The 22,963-nt window shown below is 43.0% G+C and overlaps 1 protein-coding gene across 1 annotated transcript in view; it reads left to right on the top strand.

Moving 5' to 3' along the window:
• The window catches only part of EPHB1 (EPH receptor B1), a 407,554-nt gene that overhangs the window by 360,018 nt on the left and 24,573 nt on the right, over window positions 1-22,963 (top strand). The window contains exon 12 of the mRNA XM_036332515.1: window positions 3,508-3,723. Coding sequence (XP_036188408.1) covers window positions 3,508-3,723 — 216 coding nt within the window. The remainder of the gene's footprint in view (window positions 1-3,507; window positions 3,724-22,963) is intronic.

Here is a 22,963-nt window from a genome sequence, read left to right as displayed (position 1 = left end):
CATGATATGTGTTTACCCTGCAGACCCTAAAGAAAATGCAGTGGCCTTCACAAAAGTCAATATATTCCCATGGAAAAGGCACTGGACAGGAGTTAAAAGAGTCAGATGAGTGTAGCATAATGAGTGTAGTGTAGAAATGACTCTTCTTTTTATTTCTATAGCCATAGCAGACATTAATCAATCATGGCTTCCTTCCCTGTGAAGCTTATACACAGTCTTCTTCTCCAACCAGCTTTTGAGACAGCCATTACCAATTGATTGGAGATGGAATGCCAGTAGTGATGTAATTGCTGTTCTGGCCTTAGAATCTTGTTATAAGCCAAAACCACACAGAGTGATTGAAGGCTGGTGACTTAAACGTTCTAGACTTAATTTATCTTCTCTATTAAAAAATATACTATTGCCTGCCTTTCACAGAACCAGTTTTAAGGATGAGAGCATATCTGTGAAGTATGACTTGCCATTCAAAAGTCAAGAAATGGAAGAAATCAATGTTTGTTGATTAATTGATCCAAACTTTAGACCCACGTCATTAGTTTCTGATCATATGCTACTACAGTTGCTTGGAAGGGCTGTTACAGAGGCCAACCTGTTGAGTTCAGAATGCTTTGTGAACTAGGTTCTCCAAAGGTAATGATCTTAGGATGTCACCCCCACACAACCAGAACTCACAACACAGTTCTGGCTCCAGGTGTCCTTAGTCTCTCTCATCATGCATCCCAGGTACATGAGAGAGCTGATTTGTGAGACACTGATGGCCCTGCTGATAATACCAGCAATCAATGCTGCTGTCTTAGTATTCACTAGGCACTGAGCTAAGCCCTTTTACATGTTTCATCTCATTTAACCTCGTAAAAACCCTACGAAGAATGGACATTATGGACATGTGTTCTTATTTTACAGGTGTGGAAATAACTGCTCTGGAAGTTAAATAACTTGACCAAGAGCATGCAGCCTGTGGGCAGCAGACCCTGGATCCAACCTGGGTGGCTACAATGCCTGGACTTTTAGCTACTTTTTAGCCCTTGCTGTCCCCAGAAACTCTAAGAATGACTGATGTAAATTTTAAAACAAATCAGATTAATAAAATAGGCCAATGAAGACTTAAATGGCTTAACGTAGAAACATAGACATGTTACTGCACATGCTTTCAATATTACTCTTCTCAAAGTTGTTTACAATCTCCACAAGGGCCGGCCTCAACATTTATATACAAGTTGGCTTCTTTAGGGAGACATTCGTTTTCAAAGGCATTGTTGTCTACATTCATGGAGAGGAAGTAACAACCCAAATTGAAAACATATGACCCTGTGACTTCAGGCTGAGTGAGAATACAGTTTCTAATATACAGAAGTCGCACGAGAGCTTTCTGGGAAGGTAGATCCCCAGAGACCTACTTAGAGAAAGGGAACGGTGCTAGCCTGGCTAACTTCCTGAGGAGGTGTTGACTGAAGTTCATTAGTAAGGAGAATTTGCATCCCTCACTGCACTTCCAGCTCTCATAGATGGGCACCATGTGCTGAGAAATAGTTTCCAAAAGGCAGCTCTGCATTTGCTTTTGGAGTTTGTTAGAAGAAAATACTATGGAGGAAGCATTCTGGGGAGGTGATTAAGGTTTGAGTTAGAAACAGCCTGGAGTTTGGGGGATGCCAATTCCAATGTGTTGGGGGCGGGGGGGTCCTCCTCTGGAAGGGATCTCAGAAAAGAGTGGATAGAGTATCAGTTTGTTCCAATCCTTCAAGTGATCAGGGGGTATAACCCTGGTAAACACCATCTTTCATGAGGAATAGTCTTCAACAATTCATGATGGCTGTTAGACTTTTTGATTGTTGGAGTTTTCTCTAATAAACATGGTAGTTTTATAAGAGCCTTTTTTATTTTCCCATACTTATTTTTGCATAGAAAATGCTTTTGCAGGAGCCCATGCATGAATGATGTGTCCTACACATATTTAAGTAAGGTAATGCACGTGAGTGCCTTGTGTACCATCTCACATACAGAAAGTATCCAATAATGGAAGCTCCTCACACTGTTTATGCTTCCTGCATTTCGCATGAGGACACTGGGCAGAGGGAGTGACTGGCTTGCCTAGGGCTGATGTTCAGGTAACTAGACTGGACCCTAGATGTCTGCCTCTTCCCACCTCTCCTCCAGTCCAAACATTTCAATGCCTGGGACATCCTCTACTTACAGAACACAAGTCATAGCCCTTTGGGGAGCAGTTATGGCTGGACAAGATGGGGAAATGTGTTCTTAGCAATGTGGCCCAGTGTTCACTCATTTAATCAGTGTGTGCAGAGTCAAGACACGGGCTTTGGGGAGGCAGGGGGATGGCATTCACTGAAGAGCCTGTCATTTAACCATTAAGAATGGCATCCACCCAAGAAACTGAGCCCACTGATGGTTGGGGAGAGGGCAGCACTGCAGATTGGCATGAGGAGGAGCAGCAACAGCTCCCATTCTCTGGTAGGGTCCACATGCCAGACACATGTGTGCACTTCTGCACCACCGATCCCTGGGAGGTCGGTATGGTTATCCCAGTGTCAGCGCTGATTGTACCCAAGGAAGATGCCTTAACATTTAATTCCGGAAACCGGGATATATGTGCCAGTCATTCATTCAGCACAAATTTACTGAGCTTTTTCCACCTACATTAAAGCTCTTGGCACTAGGAATACAGTGGTGACCACAAGAGGGAGGGTTCTTAGGCTCAAATTGCTTAGAGTCAAGTATCAGAGAGAGAGAGGCATGCACACACAAACTAAAAGTTTATATGTACCAAGAATAAAAATAAGAGCATACACCGAAAGATATTGTAAGAACGTGCTAAATATATTTGAGGAAGGGGACTGGTTACAGAGACATCCTCTCTGGGGAAACCTGAAAGGCAGGTAGGTGTGGATAGTGAGGGAAAAGCAGGGGGAATGGTGTATGTAAGGCCTCTAAGGCAGGAAGAGCCTGGCATGGAAAAAGACTGGAAGGTCAGCAGTCACTGTGGCTTTAGCACAGGCATGAGGGCTACACTGGCATAAGGTGAGGCACTAGCTGATCCCATGGGGTCTCGTGGGCCACGCTAAGGAGTTTGGAGCTTTACCTTAATGCAATGGGAGGCTATTAGAGAGCTTTAAGCCAGAGAGTGACATGCCCTGATTTATGTCTTACAAAGATGGCTCTAGCTACGGTGTGGAGAATGGATGGGGGGGGGGGCAGGTGCACAGTGGCTGTTAGAGGTGATGGATGACAATGACTTGGTTAGAGTGGTGGCAGTGGAGATGGAGAGGAGTGGATAGGTTTGAGGTGTAATTTGGAGATGAAATTGACAGGGCTTGGCAAGGAGAAGAGAACAGAGTGTTCAAGGAGAGGGATGAGGACGGAAGTGGGGAAGGAGAGGCAGTGAGCGGTCAGCCAGCACTGAGAGGCTGACAAGCATCAGGGCGGTGGCACCTTGGCTTTTGTTTAACCACTGAAGCTCATCTTGATCCCGATGCCCCTTGTGTCTTATTACAGCAAAATGATGGACAGTTCACAGTGATCCAGCTGGTGGGGATGCTCAGGGGCATCGCTGCTGGCATGAAGTACCTGGCTGAGATGAACTACGTGCACCGGGACCTGGCTGCTAGGAACATTCTGGTCAACAGTAACCTGGTCTGCAAGGTGTCCGACTTTGGCCTTTCCCGCTACCTCCAGGATGACACCTCAGACCCCACCTACACTAGCTCCTTGGTAAGTCCTTCTTGGTATTCTCGGGTAAAAGCATGGCATGAATAAAAGGTGGCTACACCTGTCTGAGGACCCATGGTAGGGCCATACTCTGAAGGACTGGGACCTGAACTCATCTCTCCACTGGGGAAGCCGGGTGTTGGGGGAACCATCCATCTGGGAGGAATGATAGCAGCTGGCTGTCCAGGCAAGCATTTGTGCATAGGCTGTGAGGAAGGGTCGGTATCTACTCGGTAGCCATGGTGTTTCTTGGCCAATGGGAAGAGGGCATTTTGGAACAGATGACTTGGGGGAATCCAAACAGTTTGACAGTAGTATCAGAGATGTCTGTCTGTAGGGAACAGGCTCCAATGGGGTTGGCACTGTGTCACCAGGTAGACTCTGGGTACCCTTCTCTTCTCCCTTTCCATTGCTTCCAGATAGCTGTAAGTACCATCTACATGATCAGTACTCCTAAATGTTTTTCCTGCTCTGCCCCCTCCTCCACATCCCAGGCAGTTCTAATCATCGATGTCCATTGCCTAGTTCGCACACTTTATCTTAGAACTTTCACAGGTCTCAATAAAGCCCTTGATTCACTCTCCAGTTTCCCTTCCCCACTCTCTCCATCTCAGTAGTTGCACCACTCAACTAATAACTGAAACCTAGGACTCAGCCTTGAGTTTTTCTGTATGCCTCACCATGCATGCCCAATCCCTCAGCAACTCCGATAGGTTCTTATAAAATCTCTTCCTTCTTTTCACCTGTTGGCCCCCACCCTCTTCCAAAGGACCATTCTCTTTCGCCTAGCCTGGCCCGGCAGCTTCCAACTAGTCCCCCTGGTCTCCTCTTATCTTCCTATGCCCATTGTCAGTGGCATCCACGGTGACTGATCTACCTACCGATCTAGCTATGTTCTTTCAACGTGCAAAGTATTCATCATTATAAAAAGGAAAACATTACAGAGAAAGAAGAGGAAAAGGATAACTAAGAATCTACATTCCCCTGAAGCCGGGGTCAGTAACTAAAAGGCCAGGAAGTAAATAGTTTACGTTTTGCTGGCCAAGAGGCAAAACGAGGATATTATGTAGAAAATTACATAATCATTTAAAATGTCACCCTTTAAAAAGGTATAAACTCCATTCTTAGCTCATGGGCCCCAGAGAGCCAGGTGACCAGGCAGGGTTGGCACTCGGGGCATCGTGTGTTAACCAACCCCTGTCCTGAAGCACCTATTTCAACAGTTAGATGTCTCTTTTCACAGTTTTCTGTTTGCTCAAAAATTTGAAAATTTTGATATTATAAAGGTGGAATCATACTATGCCTATTGTTCTCTGTCTCGTGTGCCTGTCGGGCATTCTTACTGCCAAGTTGCTGTTCTGAAAGTTGTAAACATTCACGCTCCACCAGGAGTGTTTGGTGCCGTTCTTCCAGCCTCTCCACCAGCACTGGAGGTGATCAACCTTTAAAACTGTGCCAACCCAAAGATGAAAAATGATACCTCATTTTGTTTGCATTTGCATTTGCATTTGACTTAGAGATATTCACACAGCTATGGGGACTTCTGTTTCCTCTTCTGTTAATTATCTCTACCTATCTCTACCTATTTTTCTATCGGGTTATTTGTTGGTTTTTTAGAAATTTATAGGAAGTCCTTTTCTAGTAGGGATGGTAACCCTTTGTCTGCATATATATGATACAATCAGCGCCCCCCCCCCCCCCCCCCACACACACACACCAATATGTTGTTTGTGTGATACTGTTTATGATACCCTTTGGCTTCCCAAACCGGTCAATACTCATGTAGTAAAATATACTTATTTTTTCCCCTCTATGTTTTTCTTGGATTTCCTGCTTTGTTTTAAAAGTTCTCTTTGCTCCAAGGTTATAAAATGCTTTTTTTTTTTAAAGTTTCCTGTACTATTTTATTGGGTTTTTTGTTCTATATTTAAATATTTACTATTCCTGGAACTTATTTATTTTTCCTGAGGTTTTATTTTGAAAAATTTCAAGTATGCAGAAAACTTGATAGAATTTTACAGAGGACAGCCATGTACCCACCAGCCAGATTCGTAATTACCAGTTGAGATAAGAACCACTGTGTTCTGTGAGAGTGTGAATAAAACCATAAATAGCAAAATAGTCTGACTGTATCTAGTGGCATTAAGGAAAGTTTCCAGAGGCAAAGATGGTGCTCCTGCAGAGATTTGAAAAACAAGTTACCTAAGTGAATGGGGACAGTTAGATCATTAAGAGACATTAGCAGCATATACAAAGGACCTATGGCAAGAAGGAAGATGGACTTTTAGAGAGAAAACTCTGTTACTTGGCATTTGGAGAAAGAGAGGGAAAGTGACCAAGGAGGTCAATAGCAGTTACATCATGCAGGGCCTCCTGGATCCTTGTGATGAAATTTACAGCCTTAGAGCAATGGGAAGGCATTCAAAGGCTGTGTGTGTGTGTGTGCGCGCGCACACACACACACAACCCAAAGGTGATGGATTTTCATTTTAGAAAAATAACTTGGCCTTTCTCTTGTCTTTCCCTTCCAAGCTCTTCTTCTCCCTTCTTTAAAAACAAAACAAAAATACTTTCTTGGCTTTCTTCCTTTTTTCTTTCACCAACAAGAGATTTAGCAGGCCCAATCAAAGTAGAAATCTGAGCAAGGGAGGCAAGTGCTAGCAGGGATCGAGACCTGTGTGTGAGGGCGCCGGCAGCTTAGCAAATTAGAAAATTACCTCTATACAGGGTCATTGATAAACATTTTGGAGATAATGTACAAATATGGAAAGCATGAAAGCTGGAATGAACTGTGTGGTGCTGAACTGGAATTGGAAGTATTGGTATGAACTTGTGGTTTTCAACATATGAAATGAAAGAGAAATAAATGTAGGATGTGACTGCCTCAAAGCAATGACACCTGGGTAGTGAAGAGTACACCTGGCATTCAGGTCTTGGATTCTGTACACTATTTTACACTAAAAGCAACCAAGACTCATTAGAGAAATGGCCCCTTCTAGGGACTGGAAGAGAAAGAATTAGATAAGCTGGCACATCTTTTTGTTCCAGAGAGTAAGAAAGTGCTCAAATAATGATGGGGACATAGCAAAAGAACAATACTCAGCTTGAAGGGCCTCTCAATGTCCAAATATGGGATAATTTTGAGTCTCAAAATAGATGATGATACTAGCAATTTATAACCCATTGAGTACGATAGGAGCTGTGGAGTCCATACTGATATGAATATACATGAATAAACAAATGAAAAGAAGAGGAAGCTTTTCCCAATACGGAAAAGAACGATATTATTAGAAAATCACTATTGGTGGCCATCAGATTCAGAAATATCAATGCATACTAAAACTTAGGATAAAAGTTGAGAGGCAAGTAGGATTTTACATAGCCTCAAAGGATTTCCCCAAAAAACATGTATTACAAAGGGAGAAAGTAACTTTACAGAGAAGTTTGGCAACACCATCTGAATCAAGTTATTAAAGTTCACACCAGCAATAACAGGACAGCAGATATTGAGTGGCACCTGATAGGATGCAATGAAAAGAAAATATAACATACTCTGTTCAAAAAGTTATAACCTAGGTCTCATCTTGAAGAAATATCAGATTAAATAAAATTGAGGTATGTTCTATTAAACACCTGGCTTATGATCTTTAAAAATTCTAAGGTCATGAAGGTCAAGGAGACTGAGCATCTATTGCATATTGAAAGGTATTAGGGAAGTATGATAACGCATAACCAACCAGGTATGAAGAGCATTTCTGGGACAACTGTTGAGGGTTGGAATGGAGTAGCTGGATGAAGAGTGTATAGACATTCTTTGTCGCATTCTGGCAACTTTTCTAGAGATTTAAAATTGTTATTTTTATATATATATATATATATATATATATATATATATATATATATATATTCTTATATGTAAACATGTATCCTGGCTGCATTGTGGATGATAGGTGGGAAAGGCAACAGTAGAAGCAATAAGAGGTCAGGAGGCTATGGGGCAGTGGGGAAAAAATGAAGCTCAGAGGGATCGGGGGAGTAACATAAAAAGGAGTTGATAGTAAATAATGCTTGGAGGTGAAGGAGACAGAGGTCCAAGGATCATATCCTGTATCCGACCTGTGCCTCTACATGAATAAGGGTGCCTTAGATCTGGAAACTGCTTGGAGGAATAGAAGGGTTGGGAGTAGACTGTAGGTTTAGTTTTGAACAGTGTTTCTCAAATTTTGGTGAGTATCAGACTTGTCTGGAAAGCTAATAAGGAGCACATACCAGCCGTGGGCAAACTACAGCCTGCGGGCCGGATCCGGCCCGTTTGAAATGAATAAAACTAAAAAAAAAAAAAAAGACCGTACCCTTTTATGTAATGATGTTTACTTTGAATTTATATTAGTTCACACAAACACTCCATCCATGCTTTTGTTCCGGCCCTCCGGTCCAGTTTAAGAACCCATTGTGGCCCTCGAGTCAAAAAGTTTGCCCACCCCTGATAGACGCATTGAAGTAGAGTACGGTCTGGGCCCTGGCGTTGTTACTACAATTTCCCAGGCAATTTTGATACCTACGAATTTTTGAAAGACATTTGTTTAGAGCATTTTGATTATTTTTTAATCCTCACCTGAGGATATTTTTTCTATTGAGCTTTAGAGAGATTAGAGAGAGAGTGGAAGGGAGGGAGAGAGAGAGAGAGAGAGAGAGAGGAAAATATTAAAGTTTCCTAGTCTTTCCTAGTAGGCCTTGGACTTCATCTCTCATTCTGTTTTCATTCTCTGCCATCCTTTTGCCCACATCTCTTTTTCTCTGTTTTAAATTGCGATTTCTAGCTCCAGAAGCATTTCCTTCCCACCAGGCTCCTGGGACAATGAACAGAAAAAATTCCTTCCTTTGTGCTTTCTTGTGATTGGAATAAATCCACTAAGCCAGGGAGGCAGTCTGAACTGCTCCTAATATTCCCGTTCTTTAAGAGGACAGATAAATGAGCTGGGCTGGGCTCTAACATCTGTACAACTTTCTTTTTGGCAGGTACATTTCTGCATACTGTTATGGGTGTTCAAGTTAGCCTTCCCGTGTATCTTAGTTTACTCAGGCAGCTATAACAAAACACCACAGACTGGGCAGCTTAAACAACGGACAGTTACTTCTCACAGTTATGGAGACTGGGAAGTCCAAGATCAAGGTGCTGGCAGATTTAGTTTCTGATGAGAACCTTCTGACTGGCTTGCAGATGGCCGCTTTCTCACTGCGTCCTCACAAGGCAGAGAGAGGAAGAGAGCTCAGGTCTCTCTCCATGATGGGGATTTCACACTCATGACCTCATCCAAACCTAATTATGTACTAAAGGTCCCATCTCCAGCTCCTATTACAGTGGGGCTTAGGGATTCAGCATCTACATTTTGGGAAGACAAGCGCATTCAGTCCATAACACCATGCTGGAACCACTACAGACCAGTTTTCCATGTTTGACTCCATGGGTCACATCTGCTTTTCACGGGTCCTGTCTCCTGTTATCAAAAGGAAAAAACAGGCACTTACATGCCAGGAAAGGCACCATATCTTTGATTAACTCTACATTTGGGGCTCATATACACATTCACCCTTTACCCGGTCACGTTGGTGGGTGGAGCCCCAACTGGATCCCATAAATCTTCTCCGATGGCAGCTTTCTGCTGGTTAAGTCATAGTTCTGCTCCAGCATGGTTTGCCTTCTCTCCTGAGCAGTAGTAGGAAGAGGCCCCATCCAGTCCCTCTGTGAGCGAAATCTTCCCTCCTTAGTATTCCGCCAGTTCCTTCTGCTACAGTAGTGCCAGCTTCGCTGTCCTTCAGAACCACAGGCTGTCTGAGAAGTCTCCAGCCTTCCCCAGCCCTGCCCCCGCAGGCCTCCCTGTTTCATCAGGAACTTCACTCCATCTTCAAGGTGCCTCTGATCTCCCTCAGCCCCTTCCCCTTTGCTCCTCTCCCTGCTCCTTCCTCTCCTCACCTGCACCTGGCTTCTGCAGCTTCTGAAGCTCACTTCCTTCCAGGCCCAGTTCCTCCTGCTTTTCATTTTCTGTCTCATGATGTCTGCTGACATTGCCTGCCCTACTCCGTCCCCCCAGTAAACCTCACACAGCGCTGTTTCTTGGGCATCTGCTCCTCCTTGTGGGAGGCAAAAACCATCTCAGGTGATTTGCTGGCTGTGCCCTGTCCGTCCTGGATCTTGGTCCCTTCCCCAGCTCTTCCTCACATACTGAGCTTCCTGTTGCAGCCCCTCATTGAATGCCTGGACTCACTCAGGGACAGCGCAACTCTTCCACTTCCTCTAGAACAGGGGTTCTCAAACTACAGCCCGCGGGCCACATGCAAATACAAATATTGTATTTGTTCCCGTTTTGTTTTTTTACTTCAAAATAAGATATGTGCAGTGTGCATAGGAATTTGTTCATAGTTTTTTTTTTTAAACTATAGTCTGGCCCTCCAATGGTCTGAGGGACAGTGAACTGGCCCCCTGTTTAAAAAGTTTAAGGACCCCTGCTCTAGAACCTGCCCCATCTGAGTCAGACTCATTTCCTGTACTGCTCCCTGGGGCTCTGAGCACAGAGGGTCCATCCTCCTTGTGGGACAAGGGACAGCCTCTCCCCAAGGGTGATCTCTGTGAGCACCTGGCCCCAGGGCTTACCCAGAACCTATTGGGGGAAATCAGGCCTGTCCCACATGTGCTCTACAGAGGCCCTGTCCCCCTGTGATGAATTTTGGTCATCCCAGGTCACCATGGAGGCAGGACCCTTGTTCCATCCTCCTCCATTATTCCCATGAATTGTTCCAGCTGTAGCCTCTGTCCTCACTGTGTTCCCAGGAGAGAGCATCCAGTGTAGCCAAGATCATCCATGCTGATGTCTCTCAGGACTTTTCTTTCACAAAAAAGTTTTTGACCTTTTATTCCACGATGTTATGCTGCCCATTTGAGCCCTGTCTTCAGCCCGGTGGGCTGGGAAGGAGGCAAAAAGACCTCTCTAGAGCCTTTCACACTCTGGTGTGGCAAGGTGGTTCTTTGAACATGGCAGGAAGAATGCAGGACTTGGACTCGAACTATACTCTGTAAACTTGGCCTCCAGTCTCCTCACTTATAAAATGGGACTTGTGAGAATTTGTAAGCCCCATGTGCTAAAGGGGAAGCAGCCCCAGTGTCAGTCCTGCCCTGGCTGTGGCTCAGGTGATCGCTGTGGATGCTGCCACGTGTGCTTTCCACGTTCTCAGAATCCACACCCCACGGCAAGTCACACTCAGGTGTGCATTTTCAAGGCTAACTGATAAAAAAGATCCTGTAACTCTGCCTATTCCTGCTCAGCCCCAAACAGAAAGCACTAAAGCAGAGAGCCTCCCGAAGCCCAGCAAGCTGATAGTCACAAATGGAAGTGGAGGACCCTCATGACAGGATCATCGGGGAAGAATTTTGAAGAAAACTTCTCAGGAGAAAGCAGGGGGAAAGGCAACTCAGATGGCTGGGTCCATTGAGACCGTGGTTCTCACACTTCACTATGCACGGTTCCCCCTAAAGAGCTGTGAACGTGCTGATTTCTGGGCCCCACCCTGAGTTTCTGATCTGTAGATCTGAGGTAGGGCCCAGGAATGTGCATTTCACACACATACCCCAATAATGCTGAAAGGTCTACTAGTCCTGGACCACGCTCAGGAACCACTGCATTAAAACTACAGGTGGGGGCATATATTTATTTCACAAACTCGCGTTGCAAGAATATATCAATATCCTTCATTTTTCAAAGTGCAGTGTACACAGATAGATATACAAAGCACAGTCAGGGACACACAGAAACACACACACGCACACACACACACACACACACACGCACAGGCTACTCAGACATAGATACACACAGACACAAACCTTGAGTCAGTAACAGCTGGGCTTCTTCCTTTCATTACCACTGAGAAGTGAGTGCCACTGCTATAGAATGTTTTAGATTTTTTTTCTTACAATGTACTAAGTACTTACAAGGTGCAAAGAAAGCAGGAAATTATCTCAAAGACAATCCTTCCCGCAAGCCTTAGGACAGTGCCCCCTCAGTCTGCACCTGCCCATCCCCAGAAGTTGCTGCTGCCCTGGCCCATAGGGCTCAGTTCATTGGGCGTCATCCTGTGCATGGAAAGTTTGCTGGTTTGATTCCCACTCAGGAGGCATGCAGGAGCAGCCCATTAATGTTCTGCTCCCACATCAGTGTTTCTCTCCCCTCCTTCTCCTCCTCCTCTCTGTCTAAAAATACCAATAAAATATTTTTTTACGTTGCTGCTAAGTAGGTTGATCCCTTTGCCTGAGAGGTTTCAGCTCAGGCTAGGACCTTCAGCTGTCAAAACGAGCAAGGCTTGCTGGCTTTCCATCCAGTGATCCCAGGTCCAGCTTCATGTCTCCCCACAGTCCCTGGTGGTTTTTACGTATAAATCATACTTCCCTTCCCTTTTCCATCCATAGCTTCCTTCATGAGGCCGTTTTCAAATTATGATTTCTTGCTCTTCTTTCAGTCATTGAGCTTGGGTAACAGGCTATCTCTTGGATGGATGGGAAAGTGGAGAAGAATTAAGACAATCAAGGAAAAGAGGGGGGCACTTTCATTGCAGCCAACATAACAGAGTCCCGGTCCCCTGGAAATTCTTCTGTAGCATTAATTAAGATGAGGGAGGAATAATTCAAATCTACCCCATGCTCTGCCATTCAAATAATTCTTCATTTGGTTCTGCCTCCTCCTTCCTTGACTATCTCTCCCCAGGTCACTTTGTCACCAGATGCTCAATTAGGGATATCAGGCCCTGAGTGAAATGCCCTTTTGAAAAAGACTCAGCATAATTATTATTAGTAAGGCCAGTGTATTATTAGCATGAGAGAGATCAGGATGGGATTTCAGAGTCTGAGCCAGCTCATGCCCTGAGGATTGGAGCAAAGTGTGACTCAAGTTTCTCAGAGATGCCTTATCTCTGCTCTGAGCCTGGTGTGTGGGGACAGATGGGCAAACCCTTCTCCCCATGTGCCTGTCATCATGTAGGAGGGGCTGACCACCTGGGGGAAGGTCCTTGTCATGCCTCTTTCAGCTGTCTCCAAGCCAACACATATTTATTGAGCACCTAGTATGTGCAAAGCACAGCAGTTAACAATTCAGGTGGTTAAGTTGTATGAGTTCCCTATAAATTGTGGAGATTAAACCCTTATCGGTGATAACATTGGCAAATATGTTCTCTCATGCGGTGGGCTTTCTTGTTGTTTTGTTGATGGTTTCTTTTGCTCTACAGAAGCTTTTCATTTTTATGTAGTCCCATTTGTTTATTTTCTCTTTAGTTTCCATTGCCCTAGGAGGTGCATCAGTGAAGATATTGCTTTGGCATATGTCTGAGATTTTGCTGCCTGTGGATTCCTCTATTATTTTTATGGTTTCCCATCTTACATTTAAGTCCTTTAACCATTTTGAGTTTATTTTTGTGTATGGTGTAAGTTGGTGGTCTAGTTTCATTTTTTGGCATGTATCTGTCCAATTTTCCCAACACCATTTATTGAAGAGACTGTCTTGACTCCATTGTATGTTCTTGCCTCCTTGTCAAATATTAATTGAACATAGTGGCTTGGGCCGATTTCTGGGTTCTCTATTCTATTCCATTGGTCTATATGTCTGTTCTTGTGCCAGTACCCGGCAGTTTTGAGATCAGTGGCTTTGAAATACAGCTTGATATCTGGTATTTAGGTCCCTCCTACTTTGTTCTTCTTTCTCAGGGTTGCTACAGCTATTTGGGGTCTTTTTTTATTCCAGATGAATTTTTGGAGAGTTCATTCTAGGTCTGTAAAATATGCCATTGGTATTTTAATGGGCAGTGCATTGAATCTGTAGATTGCTTTGGGTAGTATGGACATTTTAATGATGTTGATTCTACCAATCCATGAACACAGTATGTTCTTTCATCTCTTTATCTTCCTCTATTTCTTTTTCCAGTGCCCTGTAGTTTTCTGAGTATAGGTCTTTTACCTCCTTAGTTACGTTTATTCCTAGGTTATCTTAATTTTTTTGGTGCAATGGCAAATGGAATTGTTTTTAATCTCTCTTTCTGTAAGTTCACTATTGGTGTATAAGAAATGCCATATATTTTTTGGTGGTAATTTTGTATCCTGCTACATTGCCAAATTCATTTATTAAGTCTAAGAATTTTTATGGAGTCTTTGGGGTTTTTCTATGTACAGTATCATGTCATCTTCGAATAAGGACAGTTTTATGTCTTCTTTTCCAATTTGGATACCTTTTATTTCTTCTTCTTGTCTAATTGCTATGGCACTTCCAGTACTATGTCGAACAGGAGTGGTGAAATTGGCATCCCTGTCTCGTTCCTGTTCTTAGGTGAAATGGTTTTAGTTTTTGCCCATTGAGTATGTTGTTGGCTGTAGGTTTGTCATATAAGGCTTTTATTATGTGAGGTATGATCCCTCTATTCCCATTTTACTAAGAGTTTTTATCAAGAAAGGGTGTTGGATTTTGTGAAATGCTTTTTCTGCATCAATTGATATGACTATGTGAATTTTACCTCTCATTTTGTTTATGTGATATATCACGTTTATTGATTTGCGGATATTGTGCCATTCTTGCATCCCTGGGATAAATCCTATTTGGTCATGGTATATGATCTTTCTGATGTAATGCTGAATGTAATTTGCTAGAATTTTGTTGTGGATTTTGGCATCTATGTTCATGAGGGATGTTGGCCTGTAATTCTCTTTCATTGGGTTGCCTTAATCTGGTTTTGGTATTTAAGAAAAGTTAAAACAAAACCAAAAAAAAAATTATAATCCCTGTTGGTTGAGTTCACTGGGGTGTCCTCTTTGTTGGAGCATTGCCCTCAAAGAGCTATGACCACAAGAAGTTAAATAAAAGGACTGATGAAGTTTCGAAAGCCCTGACCAGCTTTGAGGTTCTGGGAGTCTTTGCAAATCTCCCTCTAGTTCTGTGGGACTCCTGTGCATTGTTAGAGAAGTTGATACAGGGGGTGGGAGTGTTTGCCCATGTACCCAGCCTAATAGGGCCTCTGGGAGGGCTTGGCCTGGGAGCCCTTCATGCAACAGAGAGCCTCCTCACAAAAAGAGGTCATGGGCCCAGAGAATCTCTAGAAGGCAAAGTGTTTATCTCAGAAAGAGGAACCAGGCCCTTCAATCCAGCCCTCCCAGAGCACACAGAAGCAAGTGCAATTTTCTAAAGACTCCAGAAGCCCAAAACCAGCTCCATCAAGGCCGAGCGCTTCCTCTGGGAGAGCTGGATTCAAAGATCTGAGGGCAGCGAAGAAACTCTCATCCAGTACAGTTTACAGACCCAGAGGTAAGAGAAAGAGGGAGTTGGACAGTGTAAGAGAGAGAGAGAGAGAGCCCAGGGAGGGAGGAAGGGCAAGACCAGGAGGATAACTGATCAAAGGCCATGCTGCTAGGGGCTCACTCTGCAGATACTCTACCTGCAGGGGGAATGTGCGGGGAGGATTTTGGAGGTGAGGATTTCATTTTAATCTTCCCACAGAAGCATTCAAGTAAACCCTCTCCTTGTGAGAAAGTGAGAGAGCAAAAAACAGGAAAAGAAGAATCTCGGTGAAAAGATCCATGTAGACATCCACTAATATTGCTCACTTAGAGAATACATGCCATCTGGGTGTTTGAAGACAAGAAAAAAGAAGTGTAAAGTAAAGTTCAAGGCCATGGATTCAGCGTATGAGTTGCAAGCTGCTTGCCTCTTCTATGGCCAGCTCTTTCTCTTGTTGGAGAAGGGTATTTCTTTTTCTTGGTTGGCAATGGCTGTTGGGTCTTCATTCTTTTATTGTCTTGTGGCCAAGGAGCTGAGCAATAGGGAGAAGGGAGGGAAGGACCCAGGTGACAAGAGCAAGATTGACCTTTATTCAGTAATCATCTGAAAATTTCCTATTAAAATTCAGAGCCACAACCCAGTGTGCCCAGGGCTGACCCAGCAGCTTCACATCTTGCTGCTCAATGGCAGGTGGGACAAGGATACATGCTGTTGTCCAGGCACATTTTCTTCCTTACTCTCTATTAGGTGTATATGGTTTGGGCACATATACCGAGGCCCTGGCCCAACACTTAGCCAGGAGTAGCCATGAACCCTGATTTTAGGACCCATCGTTTCTGAGAACTTTTCCTTTGGAAAGGAATTTGGCCCACTCCTAGGTGCATAGAGAATGGCAGATGGGGGTGTAGATGGGGGTCAGATATAGGGCTGGGGTATCCACAGGCATGTACACAACACACTTCACTGCACTGGAGTAAGAGGAGAAGGGAATGGGCCAAGCGCCTGGGTTCCACTTGCACTCTTGCCCCAGACCCTACACATGTTCAGGGTACGCCCATCCAGGGTCATAGGTTGGAGTCAGAATCCTCCTTGCCCTCCAAACTTTATCATCATCCCTCTGCCTTCATGAAAAAATCCCATATTCTTGTGGTTCACTTCATCCATCTATATCGCCACAATTTCAGGGTCCAGTGCAAAATGAAAAATGCCTTGTTCAAAAAAAAATGAGGAAAATTCAGGGAGACTCCACCCAAAATTGCCAAGCAGTATGAGTTCATGTGCCATTAAACCAACATCACCAATAAAATCCTATGAAATAGCTTGGTAGTTGCATTTTCTACCCCGAGAATTTGGCCAGGAAAGGGAGGAGGATAGGTAGGAGGGTAGCTGATTCCTAACTATCACTTTATGATAGCTTATGCTCCTCTTAAATTACTTTTTCCTATTGCACATGCCGTGGTTCTATTATCCAAAATAATGATTAGCATTCTACAATAGTTTTCAGTATTAGAAAATTATTTTAGTAAGTAAATAAGACATCATCATTTAAAACCCATTATTCAATTTTTTGGGTTGTTTATTTGTATAGGCTTCTAATACCCATTATCCTACAAGTAATCATTATCTTTCATAACAAACACACTAAACTCATTCTTTCCTTGCTTTATTTCTAAATGTTTTATCACATTTCAAATCATGTAGCATAACTCGGTTCAATAGCTCTAATGACAGATTCAAAACACAGGCCTTCACTGTAGATAATTTCGAAGGTGGTTCCCTCAGCAATTATAAGGACAAGGCTGCATTTTGAGCCAGAAAACATGGTTTGAATCCTAACTCTGCCAATTCTTAACTTGGTTAAGTTCCTTTACCTTTTTGAGGCTCAGTTCCATTATCTGTTGGATGGGATAGTATGTAATACTTGATCTGTATCACGTTATTATTGTGATCAAAGGAAAAATTGTCTTGAAAGTACTTTAACAAACTTCTACTAGTGAAGTCCTATAAAAAAGTAACAAAATTAAAGTTACTATAAAATCTGATGAATTAGAATAAATTATTCTGGCTCTTAGCAAATTATTTTACCTTGTTCTGGAGGGGGAAAGTCTGTTCCAACAATACATGACATACTAAATATAATTAGCAATGAGTGGGACAAGTTCCCTTTAGTTACTAATGCAAGGGGAAGGATCCTAATATGAAATCTAAGCAATGGAATGTAAAGAGCAATGGATGGGAACTAGACCAAAAGCTAAACCCTAGTTCTGCTAACTAACACGTTTTGTGACCTGCTGAGGTATTTACTTCATGAGCCTCACTTTTCTAATCTGTAAAATGGGGCTAAGAACCTATCTCTTAGTATGATGGTGAAATTTGGATGATATTAAAGATATAAATTCCCATCAGAGGAGTTGGTGCCCAGTGGGCACTTGATAGATGTCCGACTGCTGTCTCCTCCCCTGCGGTTCCTCATAACAATGGGAATGGAGATATAGCCTGTTCTGTGACAGTACCTGTTTCTTCAAGGCAGACTCACTCGATACATGATTATTAATGGGGGAATGATGTCAGTATATAGTGGAAGTCCTGTGGTTCTCATGTAATCTTTCCCCAAGATGTATGTTTTGAAGCAATTGGGGCAAGCCTTCTTACAATTAAAGAGAAAGCCTTAGCATAATGAGAAGATCTTAAGAAAAAAGTTGAACATTGACAGAAAGGCCTTTCTTTAATACAAATAGTGGCTGGTTTAGTGGTTCCCAAAACCACTATGTTTTCCACTCTGTTATCTGGTAAAGATGAGGAAACTATGAAAACATTTTCCTTTATGTTAAATTTTAATTTTTTCACAAAGAAGTCTATACTCTGGATCAGATTTTTAATTTTGATGAAACTAACCACTAAGTGATGTGAATGCCCCCCAGGGCCTGCAAGATTTAGGCTGCAGAGAACCTGAAGCACTGGTGCAAATGCAGCTTGTAATTTACCTGTGCTTCTCATTTTATTAGGATTGTTGTGGTTTTGTTACATTTGGAATGATTTTCTCCAAATGTAAGTTTCCCCCATAGGCTCTGATGTTTAATTGTGCAATTTTGCAGAATATGAGGTTGTTTGAAATGTGTGTACAACATTATAGCAGAAATGCCTCTGTTAAGAAATTAGAGCTCATTGAGTCACCGTCAGGAAGCATACACTCCATTTAGGCGTAATGAGTAGTTGAACCATTAGTAGTAGGACTAACCATTTGAGGCAAAGATCAAAAGTACAATAATCAGCCCTAGCCAGGTTTGACTCAGTGGATAGGGCATTGGCCTGTGAACTGAAGGGTCCTGGGTTCGATTCTGGTCAAGGGCACATGCCTGTGTTGCGGGCTCAATCCCCAGTGTGTGCGGTGTGTGTGTGTGTGTGTGTGTGTGTGTGTGTGTGCGTGCGCGCGTGCGTGCAAGAGGCAACCAATCAAACCAATCAATGATTCTCTCTCATCATTGATGTTTCTACCTCTCTCTTCCTCTCCCTTCCTTTCTGAAATCAAGTACACACACACACACACACACACACACACACACACACACATATACACACACACACACATATACATATATATGTTATATAGTTCAACAATCATGTCAGAACATATATGTGACTCAAGGAAAAGAAAAAAATGTGGGTTCAGCCCTCATATGTGAGTCTCTAGTATGTGAGCACTCCTTGTAGGTGCTCTTCTCTCCATATCCTGGAGTTAATAGGAATTGGGTCAGGGGCACTGCTAGGGTGATGGGGGTACCTCGCTGGGCTCCAGGCCACCACCCTGCTTCAGCCACAGCCTCTCCTCTGTTTTAAATATTGAGCTTTTCCCAAGGTTTCTTTCCAAACAAGGGTTTTGCCATGTCAAGTGCAGTATTTGAAAAGCATGGGCCACCAAATGCAATGACAGAAGGTTATTTTATGTGTCAGTATTTCCATCCACAATCATAGTTTTTCTAAACCTATAAGAGATTATACAAAGCTTGCCCAATATTGGTCTTTAAAAAAGATTCCAGGGAAATTTTGTTACATTTTAGGAGCTCCAAAGGTCTGCGTGATAGGAGTGTCTGTGGGCTCCTCACCGACTTCTCTTTAAGAACAATGCTATTGTTTGGTTGGAGAACTTCTTGAGTTACCTAATGAATTGAAAAGGAGATTTTTCAAGAACCCTTTTTTTTGGATTAAAATCTCTTTAAATGGATATTATTTTTAATTTTGTTGAAATTAAAAATCCAGGACCTGCTGGATAGGATCAGGTATTACATTTAGTTGTCATGTCTCCTCAGTCTCCTTCAATCTGGAACATTTCCACTGTCTTTCTTTGTCTTTTATGATATTGACATTTTTAAAGAATATAGTCACCTTCTTTATTAATAGAACATTCCTTTTTGGGGGCTTTTCTGGTATTCCTTATAATTAGATTCAGGTTCTACATTCTTGGCCATAATCCTACATCAGTGATGGTGTGTCTTGCCTTGGATGTCATATCTCAAGACACGTGAGGTCCATCTGCCCCTCATTAGTGTTATTAATTTTGATCACCTGGTCAAGGTTTTGTCCACTTCTTCAGTGTATAGTTACATACGGTACATATTACATATCTTTTTCTCTTACAACTGATAAGCAGTCTGTGGGAAAAGAGGCCATGTAATACCCTGCTCTTCATCAAAAATTTCCCCCTAGTTTTAGCAGCCATCAATGACTCTTGTCTGAACTGGTCTGTATTATCATGGCTGCAAGATGATGTTTTCCAACTCCAGCCACAGTGTCAACACTTGTCATTGACAAGGGGATATTTCAGATGGTTCCGTAACCCAATAAACTGTTTCTTTGTCCTGCTTGGAAACTCAACCTAATAACATTCTGAAGATCACGTTCTCTTTGATTTTTACCCGGGATGTTTTGGAATGACCTTTGGACAAAAAACATTAAGCTTCTCATCTGTTCCAAGGTTGCTGTTCCCTGTATTAGGCTATGGCTCTTCAGATCTGGTCTCGTTCCATCACTATCTACTCTTCCCACACCTGTGAGTTAAACAGTCTGTAATCTACCTGAAGGGGAGAGGAGAGCATGACAAGGGGAAAGCAGACAAGCTCCTTTCTGCCCCACAAATATGCTAGTTTTTAAATTTCTGCTTCTCTTCCCTCATGCCTGTTCTGCTCAGAGCTAGGATGCCCTGTCCTCCACCTTCCTCATCTCACCTGTCCTTGGGCACAGGGAGTAAAATACAACCTGGAGAGGCCAGAAAGGTGAAAGTCCTATAGATCTTGGGATACACTGAAATGTTCCTGTAGGAGATAGAAACTCCAGGATCAACAAGCCAGCTGGCTTACCATGTGCAGAGGCCACAGATCTCAAGAACTCGGGGCATCTCTTGACTTGTGATTGAGGATTATCTCCTGAGCCTTTTGGGTTCCCAGGAAACAGTGGATATGGGTTCCCAGGCCTTGGGAAGCCATGACTGGTAGAAATGGGAATTGTGGGTTGTTGTTTTGTTGTTGTTTTTTTTGGGGGGGGGAGGAACTTATAGCTTACCAGTCCCAGATAAAATGGGTTCTGGACCCTCTGAAAAGAGGGAGTCTTTGGACTTCAGCAGGAGAAGTTTCCAGAAAATTCTGAAACACAGGCCCCACAGTTCTAGGCAGAGTTTCAAGGCTGTGGCAAGATTAGGAAGGCCCCAAGTCTAGTGAGTAGGACTGGTGATAACAGCCACTAAGAGCCACTGGAAAAGTCTCAGGTCCAGGGTTAGAGGAGCAGACACTGAGGGGTCTCTTTCTCCCACTATTAAGAATCCGGCTGCCTTTGAGACACCCATATAGTAATCCATCCCTGGGCTCCCATGGGCCCAAGAGGGACAGGCAGGGAGGCAAGGACCAGGGATCTAGACCCACCAGGTTGGAGGAAAGTTAGGGCTGGGAATGTGGGAGTAACTCCAGGCGTTGGTTTTCTCAGAAATGACAAAATGTATAAATCCCAAAGTAGGTCAGAAAATATACCCATGGGGAAAGGAAAAATAAGATGCAAGCAGCATTGGCTAAAGTCTAAATGAAGTCAGGTCTCCCAGCACACCCTAAGACAGGGTTCTGTTGTGCAGTACTAGGCAGGCCAATAGAATCCTAGGCCAGAAGAATGAGAGATTGGGAACAACCACAGGCATCTGGGCCCGTGACCCAGCCTCCACCGTGCTCTCATCACCCTGGTTTCACGGCCGCGCCCTCTCCCAGCCTGCTCAGATGCAATGCACAGCCTCTGCCACTGCCTCGTGTTCTTACCCAGCCCTGCAGCTGGCTTGGCTTCCTCTTTTATCACAGTATCCCTGAGCCTCCATGTGCCGCTCAGTAACTGTGTGTGGAGTGAGTAAGAAATTAATTAATGTGTGACAAACATGTCCCTGGAGATCTGAGATACCGAGGAAGAGAGCAGTCAGTGTAGAATGGAGCAGGACCCCCTGTACCCAGGAAGCACTATCACCATCCAAGGCAGCCGGGTTCTCCGCAGCGGGAGGAAGAGACCCTCAGTTTCTGTTCTTCCAACCCAGACCTGACCCTTTCCCTGTGGCTCTTAATGACTGTTGTCACCAGTCCCACTCACAGACTGTGGCCATCATAACCTCCCATTCCCTCCCCAACACCTGATCCCAGAGCAGGCAAGGAGAGAGGGGCTTATTGGTCCAACCTGAAGGGTCAGCCCATCTGAAGAAAGGGATCTAAAGAAGTTTCTAGAATGCTACATGTAAAAAAATGTTATTATAGTTTTATTTATAAAAGCAATGCTCATTTGCTACACATCAAGCATATATTAGATATCAAAATATGAAAGTGTGTTTAATGTAAGAAATGAAACATACTCCGCCCACTCAAATCCCAGACGTCACTATCATTAATAGTTTCATAGGTTTCCTTCCCAACTTTATTGTGTATTGTGCGTGTGTTTTGTTTTTATGTAATTTTTATGGTCTCATACTATATATACTGATCTGTTCATCGACGTGCTCTGTTACTTAATGATGTACCACGAAAATGACTTTTTCCCCTCTCAGTACCTTACCTCATGCCTTTGGAGACCTTTTGTTTCTGCCTGTAGGTTTTCTCAGGCTCTTTCTCAGGCATCCTTTGCACAAATGAACTGTAAAAACAGTTTAACAAGCTCTTTGGGGATGGTCATCTAGGTGTTTCTGATGTATTATTTCAAACAGTGCTTCAGTGAATATTCTTATATGGAGATGTTTCTGTACACTTGGATAGATATTTCTGTAAAAGAAATCTAAGAAGAGAATTTGCTGAATCAAAGAATGTGCACATTTCAATTTTTAAAAAAATTTCAAACAAAGAAAAATTTCAAGAATAAGAATAATACAAATAGCATCCATATAACATTTGTCCAGATTCTTTACCTATTGTTATCTTACCCCATTTCTTTATTATTTGCCTGCTCCCCCCACCCCCACCCCAGGTATTCTTTTTCTAAATTCTTGGAAGGTATGTTGCATACATCATGGACCTCTATCCCCATATAATCTGTGTGTCTCTGTGTGTCCTAAGTATAGGGATATTCTCTTGCATAACTACAGTATAGCTTTCATTGTCAGTGATTTAAGAGGGATAAAATAGTTTCTCTAATCTTCTGTCTCTATTCTAATTGATCCCAAAATGTCCTTTTTATCACTTCTTCCTTCTAGTACAGATCTACTCTAGGATCAGATATTGTGTTTCACTGTCATGTTAATTTAGTCCCTTTTAATTTAGGACATTTCTATGGCCTTTTTTGTTTGTTTTGTCCTAATAACATTTTTAAAGAATAACTGTCTCTTTTTTAATAGAACCTTTCTCATTTGGGGTTTGTATGATCTCTCCTCATGATCAGACCCAAGATATGAACTGTACATTGCATAAGTGACTGTCCTCAGGGGATCACAT

This window comes from Myotis myotis, unplaced genomic scaffold, assembly GCF_014108235.1.
Source record: "Myotis myotis isolate mMyoMyo1 unplaced genomic scaffold, mMyoMyo1.p scaffold_m19_p_13, whole genome shotgun sequence".
NCBI lineage: Eukaryota > Metazoa > Chordata > Mammalia > Chiroptera > Vespertilionidae > Myotis > Myotis myotis.
This window is presented reverse-complemented; position numbering and strand designations above follow the sequence as displayed.